General features: G+C 40.8%; 1 protein-coding gene across 1 annotated transcript in view; it reads left to right on the forward strand.

Annotated features, from left to right (window-relative positions):
* The window catches only part of arhgap15 (Rho GTPase activating protein 15), a 686,224-nt gene that overhangs the window by 127,007 nt on the left and 537,898 nt on the right, over positions 1-21,319 (forward strand). The window contains exon 4 of the mRNA XM_080199371.1: positions 21,191-21,259. Coding sequence (XP_080055497.1) covers positions 21,191-21,259 — 69 coding nt within the window. The remainder of the gene's footprint in view (positions 1-21,190; positions 21,260-21,319) is intronic.

A 21,319-nucleotide genomic window follows, 5' to 3' on the forward strand; every position in this document is an offset into this window, starting at 1 on the left:
AAACATTCTTTACAAAGTCAACTTCACAACATTAGCCAAGTTGTTCTTTTTAAAAAGTTGTATATGATATGAATATATATATATATATATATAAATATAATGTATGTGTGTATATATATATACACACCACATCCATCCTGTGATATTATAAAGTAATATTTGTCCATCCAATGACATTATAGATTAATATTCCATATAATACACCTTCATAATGCACAGATAATTCAGACAGCATTGTGAAATTGCTCCCTGCATGGCTTCAAACATCACCTTCCAATGTCAATCAGGGTATAAAGTTTAGCTCTGTCTGTGAAATCCACAGCTTCCCTATTCATAGCCTTATGGTATAGTATGGAAATTATAGAAGAACTGTTATTTTCCTAATGTTTGTTTTGTGCTAATATTTGTTCGCCGTCACTCTTGTCTGCATCATTTAGTAACTTGCTGCCCATATAAGCAATTAAACAACACAACTAAATTTAAATTCTGACATAAATCAATTGATTCTTATTTATCTAAGGGTTGTGCAGCTCCTGATCCATCACTATAAAGGTTGTATTATTTTTGCAGCAAGTTATGGCCAGTGGAAGACTGGGGAGCATGTGGTCTAACTTAAGAGATGGCTCGGTAGCACAATGGAGCGGTACGGTAGCACTGTAGTTCACACTGCTGCCTCATAGCGCCAGGGACCCGGGTTCGATTCCCAGCTTGGGTCACTGTCTGTGTGGAGTTTGCACATTCTCCTCGTGTCTGCCTGGGTTTCCTCCCGGTACTGTGGTTTCCTTCCACAGTCCAAAGATGTGGGGGTTAGGTTGATTGGCCATGCTAAAAATTGCCCTTAGTGTCCTGGGATGTGTAGATTAGAGGAATTAGTGGGTAAATATGTAGGGATATGGGGGTAGGGCCTGGGTGGGATTGTGGTCAGTGCAGACTCAATGGGTCAAATGGTCTCTTTCTGCACTGTAGGGTTTCTATTCTATTACTTTCAAACCAGAAACCACACATAAATTCTATCTTATTATTACAAATCTATTTTTGCATAAGTGACATTGGCAATGCAGCATGTTTGGAAGATATTTTGCTCTCTGAATGCATAATCAATGTATCCATACAATAATTAGAAATGATACCGACTTCAAGTGTGCAGCCAGGAACCCTAAAGCTAGCTTCATAGGATCGTCATCAATGCATTTTATAAACACTGCCAGAGTGCAAGATCCTTCATTCATGTAGAAAATTAAAATGTCTTGAACACAGCATACATGGCTGAGCATCAGTGATTTACCCAGAAATCAGTGATATTAGGCCATGCAAGACGAAGGTGATCTGTAAGAATCAAATTATAAATGGTTTGTTTTTTGACAAATCCGTAACTGCCTAGAAAGCGCAATTGTTTTAACATATCTGGATTGGCTAATACATATCCCTATGTATCAGCCAATTAGATATCACATCTGGTCTCATCATGTGACGTGGTGGTTTCTGGGCTAATTGAGAAGCACACATCTGGAGAACACAATTCACCATAACTCAATCAGTGTTAACAATATCAAAAATGCAAACTTGTAAATGGTAATTCCAATAACCCAAAAACTTTTTGCCTATTTCACCTTCAAGAGAGTATGACAAGCATAATTTCAACATTTGTTGGTATTATGTACATAAATTAATCACGTCTACAATTAAATGATGGTTTGCAAAATAACAAGGCAATTACAAAGTACAAGAACTGCAGCAGGCGACGGTGCAGAGGGACCTCGGGGTCCTTGTGCATGAGTCGCAAAAACCCAGCTTGCAGGTGCAGCAGGTGGTCAGGAAGGCGAATGGGATGCTGGCCTTCATAGCGAGGGGGATTGAATATAAAAGTAGGGAGGTCTTGCTGCAGCTGTATAGGGCATTGGTGAGGCCGCAGCTGGAGTACTGTGTGCAGTTTTGGGCGCCGCACCTGCGCAAGGATATTTTGGCCCTGGAGGGAGTGCAGAGGAGGTTTACTAGGCTGATACCGGAGTTGAGGGGATTGAGCTATGAGGAGAGGCTGAATAAACTAGGCTTGTACTCGTTAGAGTTTAGAAGAATGAGGGGAGATCTCATTGAGATGTATAAGATGATGAATGGGATGGATAGGATAGAGATGGAGAGACTCTTCCCGCTCAAAAAAGACAGTAGGACTAGGGGGCACAGCCTCAAGATAAAGGGGAGGCGGTTTAGAACGGAGTTGAGGAGGAACTTCTTCACTCAAAGGGTGGTGAATCTCTGGAATTCTCTGCCCGTTGAAGTGGTGGAGGCTGCCTCGCTAAATATTTTTAAGAAGCGGGTTGATGGGTTTTTGATAAGAGAGGGGATTAAGGGTTATGGGGAGAGGGCGGGAAAGTGGAACTGAGCCACGACAGATCAGCCATGATCTTATTGAATGGCGGGGCAGGCTCGAAGGGCTAGATGGCCTACTCCTGCTCCTATTTCTTATGTTCTTATGTTCTTAAGACAAAGAACAAAGAAAAATGCAGCACAGCAATAGGCCCTTCAGCCCTCCAAGCCTGCGCTGATCATGGTGTCCTAACTAAACGAAAGGAAAACCTTCTGCCCTTAATTGATCCATATCTCTCTGTTACTTCCAAATTCATGTACTCATCCAGATGCTTCTTAAGTGTTGCTAATATGCCTGTTTCCATCACTTCCTCTCCAAGTGTGTTCCAGGCATCTCTGCATGAAAAAGCATCCCTCACATATCTCCCTTAAACTTTCCCCTTCTCACCTGAACTTGTGCCCCCCTGTAATTGACACTTCACCCTGGGAAAAAAACCTCTGACTATCTGATTACAGTTAAGAAAGGAACCAGAGGAGATTTTTTTTTAACACAGCAAGTTATTATGACCAGGAATGTACTGCCTGAAAGGATGGTGGAAGCTGAATATACAATACTTTATACTTTAAGAAGGGAATTGGAAATTTGCCTGAAAGGCTGAAAATATCCAGGCAATGAGGAAAACAGGGTGGAGATTAGATGTCACTATAAAAACAGTGATACAAGCATGATGAATCATTTGGCCTTCCGTGATCTAGGATTCTATGGGATAGAACTTTGTTCATATAGCACAACTTGTAGAGGTGCTATTGAAGTCTTGTGCAACTCGACTTGTGTTCTCCACTCCACCAACAGCTTCCTGCATAGCCTGTGCAAAATTCCCTGAGGATAAAGGTATTTGCATGTGTATCCCCTATGGCAATGGAGTACCAAGATTAGCTCAGCCAGCTGGTGGGAGGCCAGAATAGTAAATTTGGATGATGAATATCCAGGCAGCATCTGCATTATTTATTCAGTCTAATAAAAACAAATATGAAGCTTCAAGATAGGCCTGCACCGTTCAAAAGAAAAGGCTCTATATTGCATTAATGCAATTTTTTGGAACTCATTTGTTGCAAATTGTCTAAAAATGCTCTGGTTAATTTTCCCATTGATGTGATGAGTCCTTGGATTTACCACAGAGTATTGCTGAAATTCATGGGAGGCAGATGAGTGGGTGACCTGTCCGTATAACGGCTGCAACAGGTAAGGCTGCAGCAGTGGCAGTTTCTCGGGGTCTACAACACGATAGCGAGATGGATCTGAAGCAGTGGAAAGGATTGATCTGTGTGTTGTCCTCTGTTGACTCGTCCATGCTCCTTGACAGTGGCAGGCCAGGAAATGCACTCAGCATTTTGGTGTGCAACCCTATCAGCGCTCTCCAGTATGTCACCCCATTGACGTTCTTACCTGGGTTCTGTGCCATCTCACTATCTGAGCCATCCTTAACTTGTGCCCTGGATGGAGATCACTTCTGCCCAAATAACCTTGTATTGATCCCAACCTTATAGCAGCACCTAAGTGCCAATACCTTAGTCGGTGGCTGCATTGGCAGATAACATGACAGGGTATCTTTACCAGTGCTGGGTTGTTGCTGTCCTTCCTTTCTCTGGACTTTTGTATCTGGACAGGTTGGATCTCTGAAAGCAGGGACTCAGAAGTGGAAAGTTATGGTGTGAGGAAGGTAGAAGGGGTGGAAAGCAAGAGGATCAGTAACTAGAGCAACATGAGGCTTTACTGGGAGTTAAGAAAAGGCAAAAGGCGAGAACATGCCATCATCCCCACTGGCCCCCAGCAATGTTAAATGCTCTTAACACTCCACAGCTGGCACCATGATGCAGAGAACCATTCCCCCTGTAGGATTCAGGAAATGGAAACAACCTTTTCCCCTCACCAGTTATGGTCTGCTTCCTATTGGGATGTTACATATGAGTCCTGAGTGCCAGGGAATGAGTGTGAGGGGTGAAATGATAGCACAGTGGTTAATATTGCTGCCCCTCAGCACCAAGGACTCGGGTTTGATTCAGGCCTTGGGTGACCTGTGTAGAATTTGCACGTTTTCCCTCTGTCTTCATGGGTTTCGTCTGGTTGCTCTGGTTTCTTTCCACAATCCAAAGATGTGCAGATTAGCTGGATTGGCCAAGCTAAATTGCCCCTTAGTAAACGTAGGTTATATAGATTTGCCATGGTAAATGTGCGGGGTTGCACGGATAGGACAGAGGGAAGAACCTGGGCGGGATGCTTTTTTGTGTCACTGCAGACTCAATGGGCCAGATGGACACTGTAGAGGATCTATGGTTCTATTTTGAGTGACATAGTGCATTTGGTGGCACTGTAGCACAGTGGTTAACACTGCTGCCTTACAGCACCAGAGACCCAGGTTCAATTCCAGCCTCGGGTGATCATCTGTGTGGAGTTTGTGTGTTCTCCCCATGTCTGCTCAGGTGCTCCAGTTTCCTCCCAAAGATGTGTGGGTTAGGTGGATTAGTCATGCTAAATTGCCCCTTAGTGTTACAGGGGTAAATATGTGGGATTATGGGTATAGGGCCTGGGTAGGATTATTGTTGGTGCAGGCTTGGTGGGCTGAATGGCCGCCTTCTGCACTGTAGGGATTCTATGATTTTGTGTTTCTATGGAGGGCTGATTGGTGAATGATGAGGATAGGGTGCACTGAGTAGCATAAGTGGCTGTTATTTTAATGGGTATGAGATGTCACATGAAGATTAGTTCACTAACATTGAGCACTCACATCAAGCCATTAGACCTTTTTGTGGTACTACGCACAGGCTTTGCAGTGTAGGACTGGACCTCCTTGGACAACTATTTCCATCCCATTCTGAGGATGGTCTTTATGATTCTCCTAACTCCTGCGAACCCAAGGAGTCTCTCCTCCTGCCCATCTGGATCATGAATTCCTCCAGCACTACATCCATCACTCCAAATCTCTCACTTTCTGCCTTGATTGCACTAATTTGTATTGCAGCATTAATTTTGTGCAGCTTCACTTTAAGATGCCATTAAGAAGAGCAGTTTGGCTGTAGTTTTGTTGTTGAGATATCCTGCTATGAAAAGAGATCATAAACAGAATTTAGGAGTCAACAGTAGCACAGGGTCAATCCGTTGAATGGTACGATCATTCAGAGAAGATGAACAGACAAAATTTGCATGTTGTCCACCTCAATTTAAACAGTGGCAGATAGCTTGCAAATTGTGACCCTCGGACACAAAGGTCAGAGCTAATCAAATTCTAGCCCTTGAAATGATGAATTTTGATGTATCTTAGTTCACCTGTTAAGTAGAAGTCTATGAACAGAATTTTATCATCCCACCCACCACGGGAATCGTAGCAAAGATCCACTGACCTCAGGTGAGATTTTCTGGTCTTAGTGTGGCCATAAAACCCCACCCTAATGAGGCAGCATGATGGCACAGTCGATAGTACTGCTGCCTCACAACGCCAGGGACCTGGGTTCCATTCTGACCTTGGGCCACTGCCTGTGTGGAGTTTGCACTTTCTCCCCATGCCTGCATGGGTTTCCTCCTGGTGCTCTGGTTTCCACCCACAGTCCAAAGATGTGCGAGTTAAGTTGATCGGCCATGCTAAAATTGACTGTACTGTCAGGGGATTAGCAGGGTAAATATGTGGGGTTATGGGAATAGGGCTTGGGTAAGATTGTGGTTGGCACAGCCTCAATAGACCAAATGGCCTCCTTCTGCACTTTAGGGATTCTATGATTCTATTGTGCTATCCAATTATTTCTCAAATTATTTCAGAATTTTTACTCTATCTACTCTACCTCATGATTGTTGTGAGAAAGATTGTCCTGACACTGGACTTAGATTTGTCTTTTACTGTTGTGAAACCTGTCTTACTGTCACTATTTGGTTAGAGGTGTATTTTGGATTTACCGATCTTCTATTATTTATTAACTTGGATTTGATGGTCAGTCATAAACAAAGGAGGAATGTTGTTCATGACATTTATACTTGCCTCTAGTCTTTCTATGTGGTCTTGCATTGGAAACCGTGATGATTAGGAATCAAAAATAGAGTGGTGTCCTCCATAAGGGTTCTCAGATCTCCTGTGAACCCAGGCAAGGAATGGCATGTCTTCTTAATTTATTGGCTTGCAGATCGTAGCATCTGAATCAGGAAGTAAGTTTGAATAATTAATTTAATGTCAAATCATGTATAAAAAACAAACAAAAGAGTTTTAAAAAAAGCTGGGAATAAGCAAAAGAAATGAGAAAAGCAGAGATAAAAAATTTCAATTCTCCCTAATCTCCAACAATAATTAGCAATTGAAAGAATGAGACACCACGCTTGTAAAAGGAAATTTTCAGTGTCAAAGAGATTAAGATTTATCATATCATTAAAAAAAGTCACTGGTACATGAATAGAGAAGCACTTTCTGGCATCTTTAGTGGGTATCCATCCTGCAAGTATTGCATCTTCATTGTCTGTATGCATTTGAATGCCGAAACTTTTAGCAAAACACCGATGTAACAAAAGTGGTGGGGGAGCATGATGACTTTTCCTGACAAACATCTTCCTGATTTCTACACTTAACTGCGTGTATGCAGTCACTAGAGATTGCTGTCTAATTTCTTCCTTAATAACAAGGATTGCTGATAGCGACACTTATTTCTACTGTAAAATACAGTCCATTAATATCTTTATATACTTCACAGGACCATTTCTTAATCTTCTTTCAAGACTGAAAAGCCAATGCTTTGCAGTATTGGCTCAGTAATCAGAGGTGAAAATGAGGAATCAGCTTCATTGCATTGGAATAATTCACTTTTATCTTTACACCTGATACTTTTCAAGCTGGAAATCGACTGTCATTAAAATAAATTCAGTAAATATTTCCAGTGTAAAGATGTTCCCGATGATCTCTATAAAAATGTACCTCATTAAAACAAAACTAGCTGCCTTTGCTGAGGTTGTGCATTATTAATGGCATTTTAGTGCCGGGAAAATACTGTGGTTTTTCTTGATAAATTAATTACTGGATGAATGGGGAATGTATGATTTTATTCCTTGTCTCGGGATCATGTTCTCTTTTATTTTGGCCCCATTTAACTAAACTAGTAACAAACAACTGAAGAAGTTCAGTGGCTAAATTTTGACCGGTTTGAAAGTTTGAACTTGTATTTTCAGTATTTGACTCATTTGGTAGCAGTTCTATGATCAAGCCATTCATTTCAAACATAATTACTGGAGCCTTTATAATGCATCTAAATAGGTCTCTGAATCAGATATATACTGTATTGTTCAGGGTAACAAATTAGGCGTATAACTCCAAATTATATGGACAAATTATGTTTACAATCAACTTCTATTTACTATAGTAAAGATGGAAGATTGTTTGGAATTTATGCTGCAATTTAGCCATCATGGGGCGTGGCCCTACTTATGACACATCAAGCTTACAGAACAATTTGGGGTTTTATTTTTGTTCAGATGTTCCCGCTCTGGATTGTGGCCTTCCATTTAAATGACATCAAGTCAGTACAGATTGATAAGATTTGGCACTGAACAGGGGGATAATTGCCTGCCATTCCAGTCAGCATTTTCTCTTACTTTCAAGTAGTGATGTTTCCTAAATATACTGCCAATGAAAGCTGTCAAACTCCATTTGAGGATCAATAGAAGAGAAGCATTGATCATCAGCCATCGTTTTTCAGCTGATGAAGAGATTAGTGTAGCATTGTCTGACTCTGAGCTGTTCAATCTGCTTCTGTGTTTGCTATTTCAAATGATAAGTGTGACCTTGTTAGCATCTGGACTTATTTACATATTAAAAACCCCTTCAGAGCCTACAAGTGATGAATTATTGACAACAAATGAAATGTTTTGATAGTTAACGACACAAAGCGCGCTTAATGTTTTATGTGTTGCTTCCTAGCTAATTATGTAGATGACACATTTGTCAGACCTAGACTGCCATTATAAAACTGTTTCCAGAGGGTGGAAAAGTAGGTTATTCGTGGAGTAATTAACTAGAATGCTCAATGACCTGTGAGAGTTTAGAATGTCTGCCAATTCATGCATTGTTTTGCCACAGAAGCAGAGGAGTAATTAAATCCTGAATCATTCTGTTGCACTCAAGAGTTGTTTGTTAATAAATAGAGATGACATCGCTGATCTGGTGTTTGATATCGGGGACTTGACAGCGGCATGGAGCGAGTTCTGATTATCCTGAAGAATGTGTCAGCTGGGATTGATTTCCACTTTCTCATTTTATGTAACAGTTCCTCTAACATAGCTGACCCCAGCTAGCATTACCTTGTCATTTTACTTCATGGACTGGGGAAGATGAGCTGAATAGCTGGGTTCTGACCTTGAACCTGCCAAGGCGGTGAAGAAGTGCCAGTGATTTGTGTTTTATATACTAAAACCTCTCCATGTCACTATTACAGAAATAAATTGTCATTGCAGTAATAAACCCCTTGTCATTTCATTTTTATTTAAGTCTCTTGCGCATATGTGCAAGCGTTGGCCATTCTGACCACAGCTAAAATGTACCTGGTGGAAAAGTGGCGAAACATTAGCTTCTACCAATCTCAAATTTTCATTTCCTGAGACATTGTTGTGAAATAAATTGATGAATTTATATTGGATATCAGATGGGGCTGGACAGAAATCAGCATACTTTAATTTGAATATGTAATCGTGTGTTTTGAGGTGTTAATCTGTTTTTGTTTGGAAAGATATGAAAAATATTGTTAAACTAGGTCTTTTGGAAGAATATCTGATTAACAGTGAAGCCAGCAAATACTGTTGGTCTGTCACAGGGGTAAAAGCTTTGCAATTAATATGATGTGCAAGTAAATGATTAGCATTGGATACATCTGACCCAGGAGTGCTCAGTCGCCATGAGATGCTAAATAGCACAATCTTAAGATTTTTTTTATCGTGTCTTCCTCTGATCATACTTTACTGTTCCTGTTCTTATTTTATACAGCACAGCATAAATTAGCTGAACTGTGTTGCATTTCTTCAGGCTACTTTGATCTTTTTTTGTGGCCAGCCAGTAGTAAATTTAACCAAAGACTCTCAGTAATTACAGGAACCATTGAATGTGGAATTAAAAGAAAATGCATCTAGCCTTTTATTGCCCAATACCGCTCAGTAATCTAGGTTAGAATCAGGTTATATTTGATAACCGCCCTCCTCCCACACCCCGCAACCCATCCACACTGGTTTTGTGTCACTTTATTCTGCATTCAGTACTGATGATTTCAATCCTACCTGACTTCACCCGATGTTCCAAATCGACCTGCTTCTAATTTTCAAAAGCTGTAAAAGCTTGGTAAAAACGAAATTGTAGCCATCAGATGTCCCAAAACTTGAGAAAACAATGAATTATGTTTGAAATCATAGAATAGATATAGAACCCTTACAGTGCAGAAGAAGACAATTCTGCACCAACACTGAGAGTGTTGTTTATTCAGGCTCTATGCCCCGTAGCCCCACACATTCACCCTGGCTAATCCACCTAACCTACACAACTTGGGACACTCAATTTAGCATGGCCAATCCACCTAACCTGCACATCTTTGGATGGCAGGAGGAATCCGGGGCACCCGGAGGAAACTCATGTAGACATAGGCAGAATATGCAAACTCCACATTTGCAGTCACACAAGGCTGAAATCGAGCCCGAGTCCCGGGTGCTGTGAGGCAGCAGTGCTAACCACTGTGTCACCGTGCCATCTTTGTCAATGCAGTCACTGATGTTGCATAGGCAAGCACAACAGCTAATCGGAACATTGCAAAGTCCCGTATAAAGCAAATGACATGTCCAGAAAGAAGTAAACAGGAAATAATACAGCTGGCGCCACCGTAAGCAATAAATTCTTGGTTGATTGGAGTCTGCAGCAAGTAACAAGCCAGGTGGACTTGAAGTTTGAAACTCTGTTGACAGCCTTACCTTTGCTTAATATTTTTGCTTGTTAGTCTGTTTGCCTGTGAACAATATGGGCAGGATTTCAAAACCTTACCCTTCCCGAAATCAAAAAATCCCACCTGAGGTCAATGGACCTTTCCATGATCCTCCCCTCACCTGATCCAATTCCCTAGCAGGCGGGCTAAAATTTTGGCTTGTATCTCAAAAAAGAATAAACAGATTTTGACTAAACTATATAGAGAGGGTGTAGCTCAAGGAAGAATGTTCCTATGTTCCTGGGGTTCATTACAATCATTTGTGAAATATTTTCAATAAAATAGTGGACAATCACAGACAAAGCAGTTTCTGAGTATTATACATGTCCTCAACTTCAAAGCCGAGACACAGATTCAGAACAAGTGTCAGAGTAAGGAAAATCTTAAGACAAATCAGGACTGAGCTTCCTCTCTCAGTAGGATCCCTCCTGGCACTGGCTGCTTTCTTCCTGCATTCCATAATGACAATTCTGGAAAACAAATTATTCACATCTTCCAAACATCACAAATGTAAGACATAGGATAAAAGAAAATTAGAAAACAATATGGCAGGAAAGAGTGAATGAAGAAAAAGCCAAAAATGGAATATAAATGAAATTGGAGAAAACATGAAATGTGAGGAATGAATGTGAATCAGTCAGGAAGGAAGAAGTGTGAGTGATTGAAAGTAAAATTGAATTGCAATGCGAAAGAAGTTTGGTAACGGGAGAGGTGGGTACGAAATAGAGAAGTCCAGATTAGAATTAAATAGTTGGAAACAAAGCATGATGGAAGTACCATTGATGTGTTAGCTTTCACAATTACATTAGCTATAATGTAAATATCATTGTACGCACTCGTATTGCAACGTCAAAATTCTATGAACATTTTCATAGCACAAAGCCCCATAATTTTGTATAGACTGGCCTTGCATTTGAAACTTGTGGTTCTCTGTTGGAATACAAATTCATTCGTTCTGAAATTCTGAAATTTGATCAACCCAAACTTTCAGGGATTGCTTTTCCAAATTCCTTAACTTTGTCAACTTTAATAGTCCATATTGAACTTTGCACACGTAGCAGCACGGAAGTTATATTGACAAAACCAGCATTACTACTTGGAGTATTTTATGGCACAACAAACAATTAGTTCTGTCATGAATTCTGTAGATTTGTGTATTTAATGTAAATTTTCAATAAATTGAACTCAATGGAGTGCAATCCTTTTGTTTGATCTTTGCATATAGATATTTAATATACTAGAATGAAATTTCATTCTTCGCTATTTTGATAGAAGCATGAACCTTGAAATAAAGGGCTAAATGTCTCATTAAAATAGCAGCAAACAAAATCCTTGTGTACAAATTCAGCTCACACATATCACACACCATGATTTTACCCTGGAGGATATGACATATGTCTTCTACCTCAAGAAATGTCCTTGGCTTATTGTCTGCTGATGCTTCATCCAACATTTTTCTTGTTAGCTTTTGTCAGTGGTGGCTTGTCATTGGCTTCCAATGCAGAGTCAGGATGATGAAAAGTTTAGTTTAACGTTTATTTATTTGTGTCACAAGTAGGCTTACATTAACGCTGCAATTAAGTTACTGTGAAATTTCCTAGTTGCAACACTCCGACGCCTGTTCGGGTACTGAGGGAAAGCTTAGCATGGCCAATGCACCGAAATAGCACATCTTTGGAATGTGGGGGGAAACCAGAGACCCCAGAGGAGACCCATGCAGACACGGGGAGAATATGCAAACTCCGCACAGATTGTGACCCAAGCCAAGAATCAAACCCGATCCCTGATGCTGTGAAGGGGCAGTGCTGACAACTGTGCCATTGTGCCTAGGAAGGCCCCAAGTCTAACGCAGCCAGAATGGGAATTGAATTCACACTGTTAACATTGTTCAGAATCACACACAAGCAATCTAAGCTAATCAGCCCCATTTCACCATAATAACATAAATAAACACATGCCTACAATTTTGTGAACCTAACATAAATCATTGATATCAACTGTGGTAAATATTTCTTACACTGCGTGACTAGTTAATACTATAAATTAGCAAATTGTTACAATGCTGTAAGGTTGATTGTAATATAGCCTGACCTCCCCTCTCTTTTTGCCATTATAGCAATTCTAAGTTACATGAATTTGAACAGAGCTAACAAAATCTTAATCTGCAGAACAAATAACCAATGATTGATAGTCAATTGGCTGTAGCACTTAGAAAAGAATTTGTGTGGGAAATGTTAATGTGCACTAGTTGGAGTACTCCTCTGGTGTTTGGATTAAAGGTAAATAGGGAAAAATGATGGGAAAATTATGTCCAACTCCCACTGAGGTGAGATGGCTAAAATTTAGTAAAAACAATGAAGGTTAATGTTCCTTCAATTAATCAATAAATTAAGTCCTTAAAATTTCAACAAACTAGAAATATGTAAAAAATAATCATCCATAGAATGTTGGCAGCACTGGCTAGGCCAGTGTTTATTGCCCATCTCTAATTGCCTTTGAGAAAATTGTGGTGAGCCACTTTCTTGAACTGCTGCAGTCCATGTGCTGTAGGTACACCCATAATACTGGTAAAAAGGGAGGTCCAGGATTTTGACCCAGCGACAGTGAAATAATGGTGATAAAGTTCCAAGTTAAGATGGTGTGTGGTTTGGAAGACAACTGGTAGGTTGTAATATTCTGATGCATCTGTTGCCCTTGTCCTTCCAAGTGGTGAAGGTTATGGGTTTGGCAGTGGTCTCAAAGGAACCTTGGTGAGTCACTGCAGTGCATGTTATAGATGGTAGACATTGTTGCAACTATGCATTGGTGGTGAAGGGAGTGATTTCTGAAGATGGTGGATGGAACCAATCATTGGATTCCTTTGTCCTGAATGTTGTTGAGCTTCCTGAGTGTTGTTGGAGTTGCAATCATCCAGGCAAGTGGAGAGCATTCCATCACACTTTTTGCTTGAACCTTGTATTTGGTAGACAACTTGTGGTGAATTACTCTCTGGCGAATTCCCAGCTTCTGACTTGATCTTGTAGCCACAGTATTTATATGGCTGATCCAATTTGGTTTCTACTCAATGGTAACTCCCAGGATCTTGATAGTGGGAGATTCACTGATGGTAATGCCATGGTTTTGCAGGGGGGTGGTTGCAGTCTTTTTTGCTGGGAATGGTCGTTGCCTACCACTTGTGTGATCCAAATACCACTTATCTTATTTACCACTTATCTGCTTGCGACTAGGATCAAACTCGAGACAAAACATTTAGATGTCCAGAGTTACTTCTTCGTACAAAGAGTGATATTGAATCAACTACTGGGTAGAATGTTGGAATACATTTTAAGAAACAATTGGATACAGTGATGGGGCAGGATCCAACTGTTTGCACAAATTAAGATGAAGGTACATTTATATTGATACAAAACACTGCTGGAAAGCTAAGAGAAAAAGGAGTGCCTTCCACCCCACCTGCAGCTCTACAGATGTCACGTTCATTCCCTTCAGCATCACACCCAATCACCACCACTGCCAACCAGGGCCACTGTCACAACCATAAGGGTCCAATATAATTTTTTTAGTTTTGCCCATTAAACTGCTTGGCAATTAAGTTTAATTCTGATCACACCTTGAACCATAGAATCCCTATAGTGCAGAAAGTGGCCATTTGGCCCTCTTTGGACTGTGGGAGGAAACTGGAACACCAGGAGAAAACCCACGCACACACAGGGAGAACATGCAAACTCCACACATTCACCCAAGGCTGGAATCAAACCTGTGTTCCTGGTGCTGTAAGGCAGCAGTACTATCCACTGTGCCACCCAACCTTGAACTTACCTGTTCCATCATTTGTGTGTGGAAAACAACACTATGAAATGGTGTTCATATATTATTAAAAGTGTGTAAGAAAATACTTCTTGTTCTCCTCTTAGGCTTAAATTGATATAGGGTCCCTTCTGATCCAAAATGAAATGAGTGGCTCTTTGAATCCAATTTCCCTTAGACACAAGTTCACCAGTTTTTCTCCGAACATATGATTAGGGCATGAATCTTCCCAAGTAATGTAACTTGTTAATCTAAAGCACAGCCAATTCAGGACATCTGGAGTGGGTAAGAATTGGTGGTATGGAAGAGTAACCTTGAGGAGTTGGAAAGTCCAGGTAGCAATAAATGTGACCATGAGCCAAAAAAGATTGTCTTAAAAATCCAAATTGTTCATTAATATTCCTTAAAGAAGGAATATCCTCACTTTGTCTGCATCAAATGTGACTCCAGTCCCATATCAACACAGATGAGACTTCACTGCTTCTCAAATGACCTACAAACCATTCAGCTGTATTAAGCTGCTGCTGAATAGTGTAAGAAGATGCCTACTCCCACCTTTTCAAAGCAAATAGGGATTAATAATAGATGCTATTCCTTGCCAGCAATGCCGATACTTCCAGAATGCAATAAAAACATTATTGGTTTCAGAACACAAATCTTGTTACAGTCTTCAGGAAGGACGAAATACTCTACAAAAACACAATTGTCCCAATCCTGTTCAAACCATGAAAATATCATTTATGGAATGTATCTAGCTAAAATCAAATATGATGTAAATCCTGGAGTTGAATTCAATTGAGAATATTTGATAAATGGGGTAGGTTGGTGATCTGTTTGGTGGACTTTGTTCAAAACTTTATTGTTCAGTGATTGCTTCAGGCTCCCTAATGAGATTGGCCCTGTTAAGTACTCTAAAATGTGTTACTGTAATTATTTAATACCTATTTACAGAACATAGAACATAACAACGCAGAACAGGCCCTTCGGCCCACGATGTTGCGCCGACCAGTTAAAAAACAATGACCCACTAACCTAAACCAATCCCTTTTCGTCCATAAACCTATCCACAGATCTCTTAAACGCCCCCAAACTAGGCGCATTTACAACTGCAGCAGGCAGGGCATTCCAATCCCTCACCACCCTCTGGGTAAAGAACCTACCCCTGACATCCGCCCTATAACTACCCCCCCTTAATTTAAAGCCATGCCCCCTCGTGCTAGCTTTCTCCATCCGAGGAAAAAGGTTATCACTGTCCACCCTATCTAAACCTCTAATCATCTTATATGTTTCAATAAGATCCGCTCTTAGCCGCCTTCTTTCCAGCGAAAACAACCCCAAATCCCTCAGTCTCTCCTCATAGGACCTCCCCTCCATACCAGGCAACATCCTGGTAAACCTCCTCTGCACCCTCTCCAAAGCCTCCACATCCTTCCTGTAATGTGGGGACCAGAACTGCACACAGTACTCCAAGTGCGGCCGCACTAGAGTTGTGTACAGTTGCAACATGACGCTGCGACTCCTAAATTCAATCCCCCTACCAATGAATGCCAAGACACCGTATGCCTTCTTAACAACCCTATCTACTTGATTCCCAACTTTCAGGGATCTATGTACACATACACCTAGATCCCTCTGTTCATCCACACTATTCAAAGTCCTCCCGTTAGCCCTATACTTAACACATCTGTTATTCCTACCAAAGTGAATTACCTCACACTTCTCCGCATTAAACTCCATCCGCCACCTCTCGGCCCAGCGCTGCAACCTGTCCAAGTCTTCCTGCAAACTATGACACCCTTCCTCACAATCTACCACACCTCCGACTTTGGTGTCATCAGCAAATTTACTAATCCACCCAACTATACCTTCATCCAGATCATTAATAAAAATTACAAGCAGCAGTGGCCCCAAAACAGATCCCTGAGGCACACCACTCGTAACCGAACTCCATGACGAATATTTACCATCAACCACCACCCTCTGTCTCCTATCTGCTAGCCAGATATGACCTAGGAAATAGCATTGCTGAAAGTTGACAAATGGTTTGCTCTGGATGGAAGATACTTTAGGATTCTGGAGAAGCAAAATTGGAAAAAGCACATGCATTGGTCGCAATATTTCAATCCTCATTGGATATAAGACTAGTCCTTAAAAACTGGAGGCTTGTTAATGTTATACACTATTCTAGGAAAGGGATAGGGATGAACAAGGAAATCACAGCCAGTTGGTGATGGCAAAGTCATTGGAAACCAATAACACGAACAGAATGGACTTTTATTTAGAAAGGCATTGGTGGTGACTCTATTGGTGAGTATTAACTTGTTAATGGCAAATTGCCTAGAATAAATTGATTGGATTCTTTGAGGTAGCAAAGAAGATTGATTCGTGTAGTTGATGTTCAAGTGCCACACAGGGGGCATATTAAGAAGATGGAAACCCATCTGAAATTAAGGGGAAGTTGCACAGATTCAAAATTGGCTCAGTGACAGGAAGTGGTGGTGAATGGATGTTTTTCAGGCTGGCATGTGTCCAAAGATGTGCAGGTTGGGTGGATTAGCCATGCTAAATTGTCCCTTAGAGTCTATATAAATATTATAAATGGCATGGTTCTGAATGGTATAGATGAACAGAGTAATCCTGGTGTCCATAATCGTAAAAGCGGCAGAGCAAGTTTATAATGTGGTTAAGAAATGGGTTACTTGGGTTTACAAATGTCAGTGTCGAATATAAAATCAGAGATTGTACTCGAAATTTATAAAACACAAGCCCCTGGAACGACAGCGTGTGCTCAAAATCCAGAGAGCACAATTTGCGCCGGCGAGATTCCGAGTTCCGATCTTACCAGACCCTTGCCGTTGGAATGGCATGAAACACGCCACTGGACGGCAGAAAGCTAATTTTAATACATTAGCATGTCATTAATGAGAACTCTTTCCAGGACTCCCCCCTCCAGCTCACCACTGCAAGCCCCCTTCCCCTCTCCCCCAACCACCGGATATTCCTGGACATTAACCCTACATCGTAAAAATAAATATAACTCCTGGGGGAGTGTCTTGGCAATGCCCCCTGCAGTGCCAACCTGTGTCAAGGGGCAGGCCCCAGTGGGAGCCTCATGGAAGGGATGGGTTGAGGGGGGGATTCATTTAGATGTGGTAGCAGCTGGGAATGTACGGCGGAGCAGGGGAATCCGGTGATGGTCTTTTCAGCTGGGGGGGCGGTGGTGGTAGTGAAGGAAAGCAGGTGGATACTAGAGTGTCATAAGATCTGGAGAGAAAACCAAACAGTTTCTCTGGAGAGAGTCATGCTGGTTTTCGCACCGGAAACAACGCTGTTGTGTTGTGGTAAGATTTTACCCAGTATCACTCTTTCAAAGAGTAAACACAGGCATGATGGGCTGAATGGCCACTTTTGGTGCCATAAATCTTTGTTTCTATGGCATTCACATTGTGAACCTCAATGAGTGCTTAATGTTAGCCTCGTTTGCAATGGGTGAAGGGAAAGACCCATTCTCATATCTGGTCTGTTGCATTGGGAAAATATTGAACAAAAACATTCCAAACTGGCTAAACCATCAGCAGAAATATGTATTTGAATACTTCACAGTGGAGCATTAAATCTCCGACCAAGAAACTGCAAAACCGGATATAAATACAAATCTAAACTTGGTTGCCTTAAATGGAAGAATCTGACTACTGCTGAAATGGGCTTTTTGATAGGGTAGAATTTGATCATGAGAGCAGAGAAACAAGCTGACTGTAGAGGAATCATCAATTCAAAATCAGCTTGATTTGTCGACTAAGGGAGGAAGAAAGCAAGTAATAATGAGGATAGACAACCTGAAAGCTAGCAAAATAATTTAAAAATACTTTATTGTAACTAGGGATCCAGTACAAGATGTAAACTTGTAGGAGTTAATGGAAGAACAAATATGTAGTACAGAGTAACATGCATCAAAGCACAGTGGATAACATATTTCATATTTATCTGTGCAAATTATGTAGTGAATATGGTATTAAGACAGTGAAGTGACACTTCAGTAAAAAGGTTTAGTATGTATAAAATTTAAACTGACACTTTTGCAATTCCCTGAAGGAACAGCTGCCAGAAACTACATTATTTCTTTTGGAAGCTGTCTTGCTGAAGATGCTGAACAATAATAGGAGTAAGAAAACACTTGGGGGACAAAGCCATGTCACATAACAAACTATAACTAAGATATTATGCATGAATAATATTCAGCAAAATAGATTGTTAGGGGAAGATTTTTTGCAGTCTAAATGCTTGGAGAAGAAATAGTCTTTACAGAAAATCTGAATGGTAATGTTCTCTTGTACTGCCGTTGGTTTAATAATTAGAACCAGAATATACTGAACAAAGAACTATATGCAATATTTAATAAAAATGCAATTGCTTTTTGTTTTTACAATGGCTTTTGAGCATGAGGATGTTAAGAAGTGCAATTTGTAAGATAACAGGAAACATTAAGTAAAATATCTAAAATACATTAAATGATATCCAAAGCATACATTCAAAGGCAACCGTAATAATTTGTGTCGATGCAAAATGAAAATAAGATCATATGCTGGAAGAAAAAGAAAATCCAATGCTGGAACCCCACGAGTGTTGTATCATGGGGAGGAAATGGCCTGGTGGTATTATCACTAGACTATTAACCAAGAAACTCAGCCCATGTTCTGGGTGTTCAGATTCAAATCCCGCCACGTCAGATGGTGAAATTTGAATTCAATAAAAAAGAATCTGGAATTAAGAATCTACCATTGCCGATTGTTGGAAAAATCTATCTGGTTCACTGATTTCCTTTAGGGAAGGAAATCTGTCATCCTTACCTGGTCTGACTGATATGTGATTCCAGAGCCACGACAATGTGGTTGACTCTCAATTACTCTCGGGCAACTAGGGGTGGGCAATAAATGCCGGCCAGCCAGCGATGCCCATATCCCACAAATGAATATTAAAAAAATTCTGAGGATCAGGGACTCAATATATGAACCAAAAGTTGGGGAAACTAATTATTTGCATAAATTATATCTATAGAATCATAGCACATAAGGCACAACTGGCATACCAGACTCAATTGAATTTACTTCAGCAAATTTAACACATAAGTTATGTGAGAGAATAATTTACTTAGCTCAATTAAACATGCAAAATCAAGAAACTTGCTTGTTCAATAATTAAAGAAAGAAAGTCTTACAAATAAACCATGTTGGGTGCGATCTTATCGGCTATTCATGCCACAATTTGGCGCCCAGCCAAATCTCCGTTCATTGCAGTGGGATGGGAAAATCCCACTGGCGTGAACAGCCATAAGATTCCAGCTGTGAAGTTTTTACATGATTTTTACCCAGATATCAGCACAATCTAGCTGGAACTGATGAAAAAAGTACAAGCAATTGCAGAATTTAAAACTGAAGTGAATGATCCCATTACACTGGAATTTCCATGATATTTTATGTCGGCACTGGAGTCAATTCACTTGAAGCAGTCTCTGTTCACTGGTTAGGATGGCAAGTTTCCTTCAATTACTTCCATTTGTGGATGCCCATCATATTGTGTTCAAAATTGGGCGCACGTTGACACAGTGGTGAGCACTGCTGCCTCACAGTGCCGGACCCAGGTTCGATTCCTGGCTTGGCTCACTGTGCAGAGTTTGCACATTCTCCCTGTGTCTGCATGGGTTTCCTCCCACATTCCAAAGATGTGCTGGTTAGGTGCATTGGCCATACTAAATTCTCCCTCAGTGAACCAGAACAGGGGTCGGGGTGAGGTGACTAGGGGATTTTCACAGTAACTTCATTGCAGTGTTAATGTAAACCTGTTTGTGACTCATAAATAAATTAACTTTAAAAATGAGGGTGCACAAGCAACTATGATCATACTAATCCATTATTAATGACTTATAGCTGCTGTGAACAGCATTCAATCAAAACCTCATCTATGTTTCTCATACTGATGGTACAATTACTTTAAATTCCAATTTAAATTTGTTCAAATTCAGTCAATTGATCAGCCTGTGGAGTGTAAAACCTGTGACCAGTGGTCAGGTGAAATTATTGATGCACCTATTGCTTCAACTACTGCAATTACTTGAACATATTATCCATTCAAATGAGTATAATTCAGTGAAATTGAGGTGCTATTGACCAGGTTTCAGTCAATAATCAATTATGACTTTTCTCAAAATTTGCTGATCCAAAGGAGATTTCAGATCATTGAATCACAGGAGGATCTTACCAAAAAGATTCTAAGTCCAAGGTGAAAACGGGAGAGTTTCTGACCCATTTTTTGGGCGAGTGGAAATCCAAAATTTTATATATTTAGTGCATGAAAAAATAGGCTAAACCATTCCTTGCCTGTAGGGGAAGGGGAGGGGCTTAAATGGCCAGCCAGCCTGCTGTAGCAGCAGAAGGTGCGATTGTGTGTATGTGCACGTGTGCAGTGTGCGTGTTCGAAGTATTGGCTCTTTTCTGTATCCACAGATGCTGTCAGCCGGTGCAGACTTAATGGATCAAATGGTCTTCTTCTGTACTGTAGGGATTTAATAGCATCATAGAATGCCTACAGTGTGGAAGGAGGCCATCTGATCCATTGAGCCTGGACCAACCACAATCCCACCCAGGCTGTATACCCATAACCCACATATTTAACCGGCTAATCCCTCGACACAAGGGTCAATTTAGCATGACCAATCAACCTAACCCGCACATCTTTGAGCTGTGGAAGGAAACCGGATCATCCGAAGGAAATCCGCGCAAACAGGGGAGAATGTGCAAACTCCGCACAGACAATGACCCGAGTCCGGAATTGAACCAGGGCCCCTGGTACTGTGAAGCAGCAGTACTAACTACTGTACCACTGTGCCATCCCTCAGATCAGTGACTCACCATGTGCTGATTCCGACTCTGCACTATTCTCCGACATATCATAATGCCAGTATCTCAACTGCTGGCTGGGAATGTCAGATCAATGTGCGTATATTCAATGGCTTTTGCTCTTCGGGGTGATGTTACACTGGCTGGCTAGGTGGTAAATCTGAATAAAAATTAGGGTTTTTTTTGGTTTTGTCTTGCAGGTGTCCCGTCATAGGCGAAACCATTCTCAGCACAATCTTTCCGAAATTACTGGCATGGTGGATCAGTCGGTAAGTGGAAGAATTAGTTTGCTTGTCATCAGGTTGAACTTGAATGTATTTCCATCACAT

Source organism: Carcharhinus amblyrhynchos, chromosome 11 (genome assembly GCF_965287045.1).
Source record: "Carcharhinus amblyrhynchos chromosome 11, sCarAmb.v2.hapA, whole genome shotgun sequence".
Classification (NCBI taxonomy): Eukaryota; Metazoa; Chordata; class Chondrichthyes; order Carcharhiniformes; family Carcharhinidae; genus Carcharhinus; species Carcharhinus amblyrhynchos.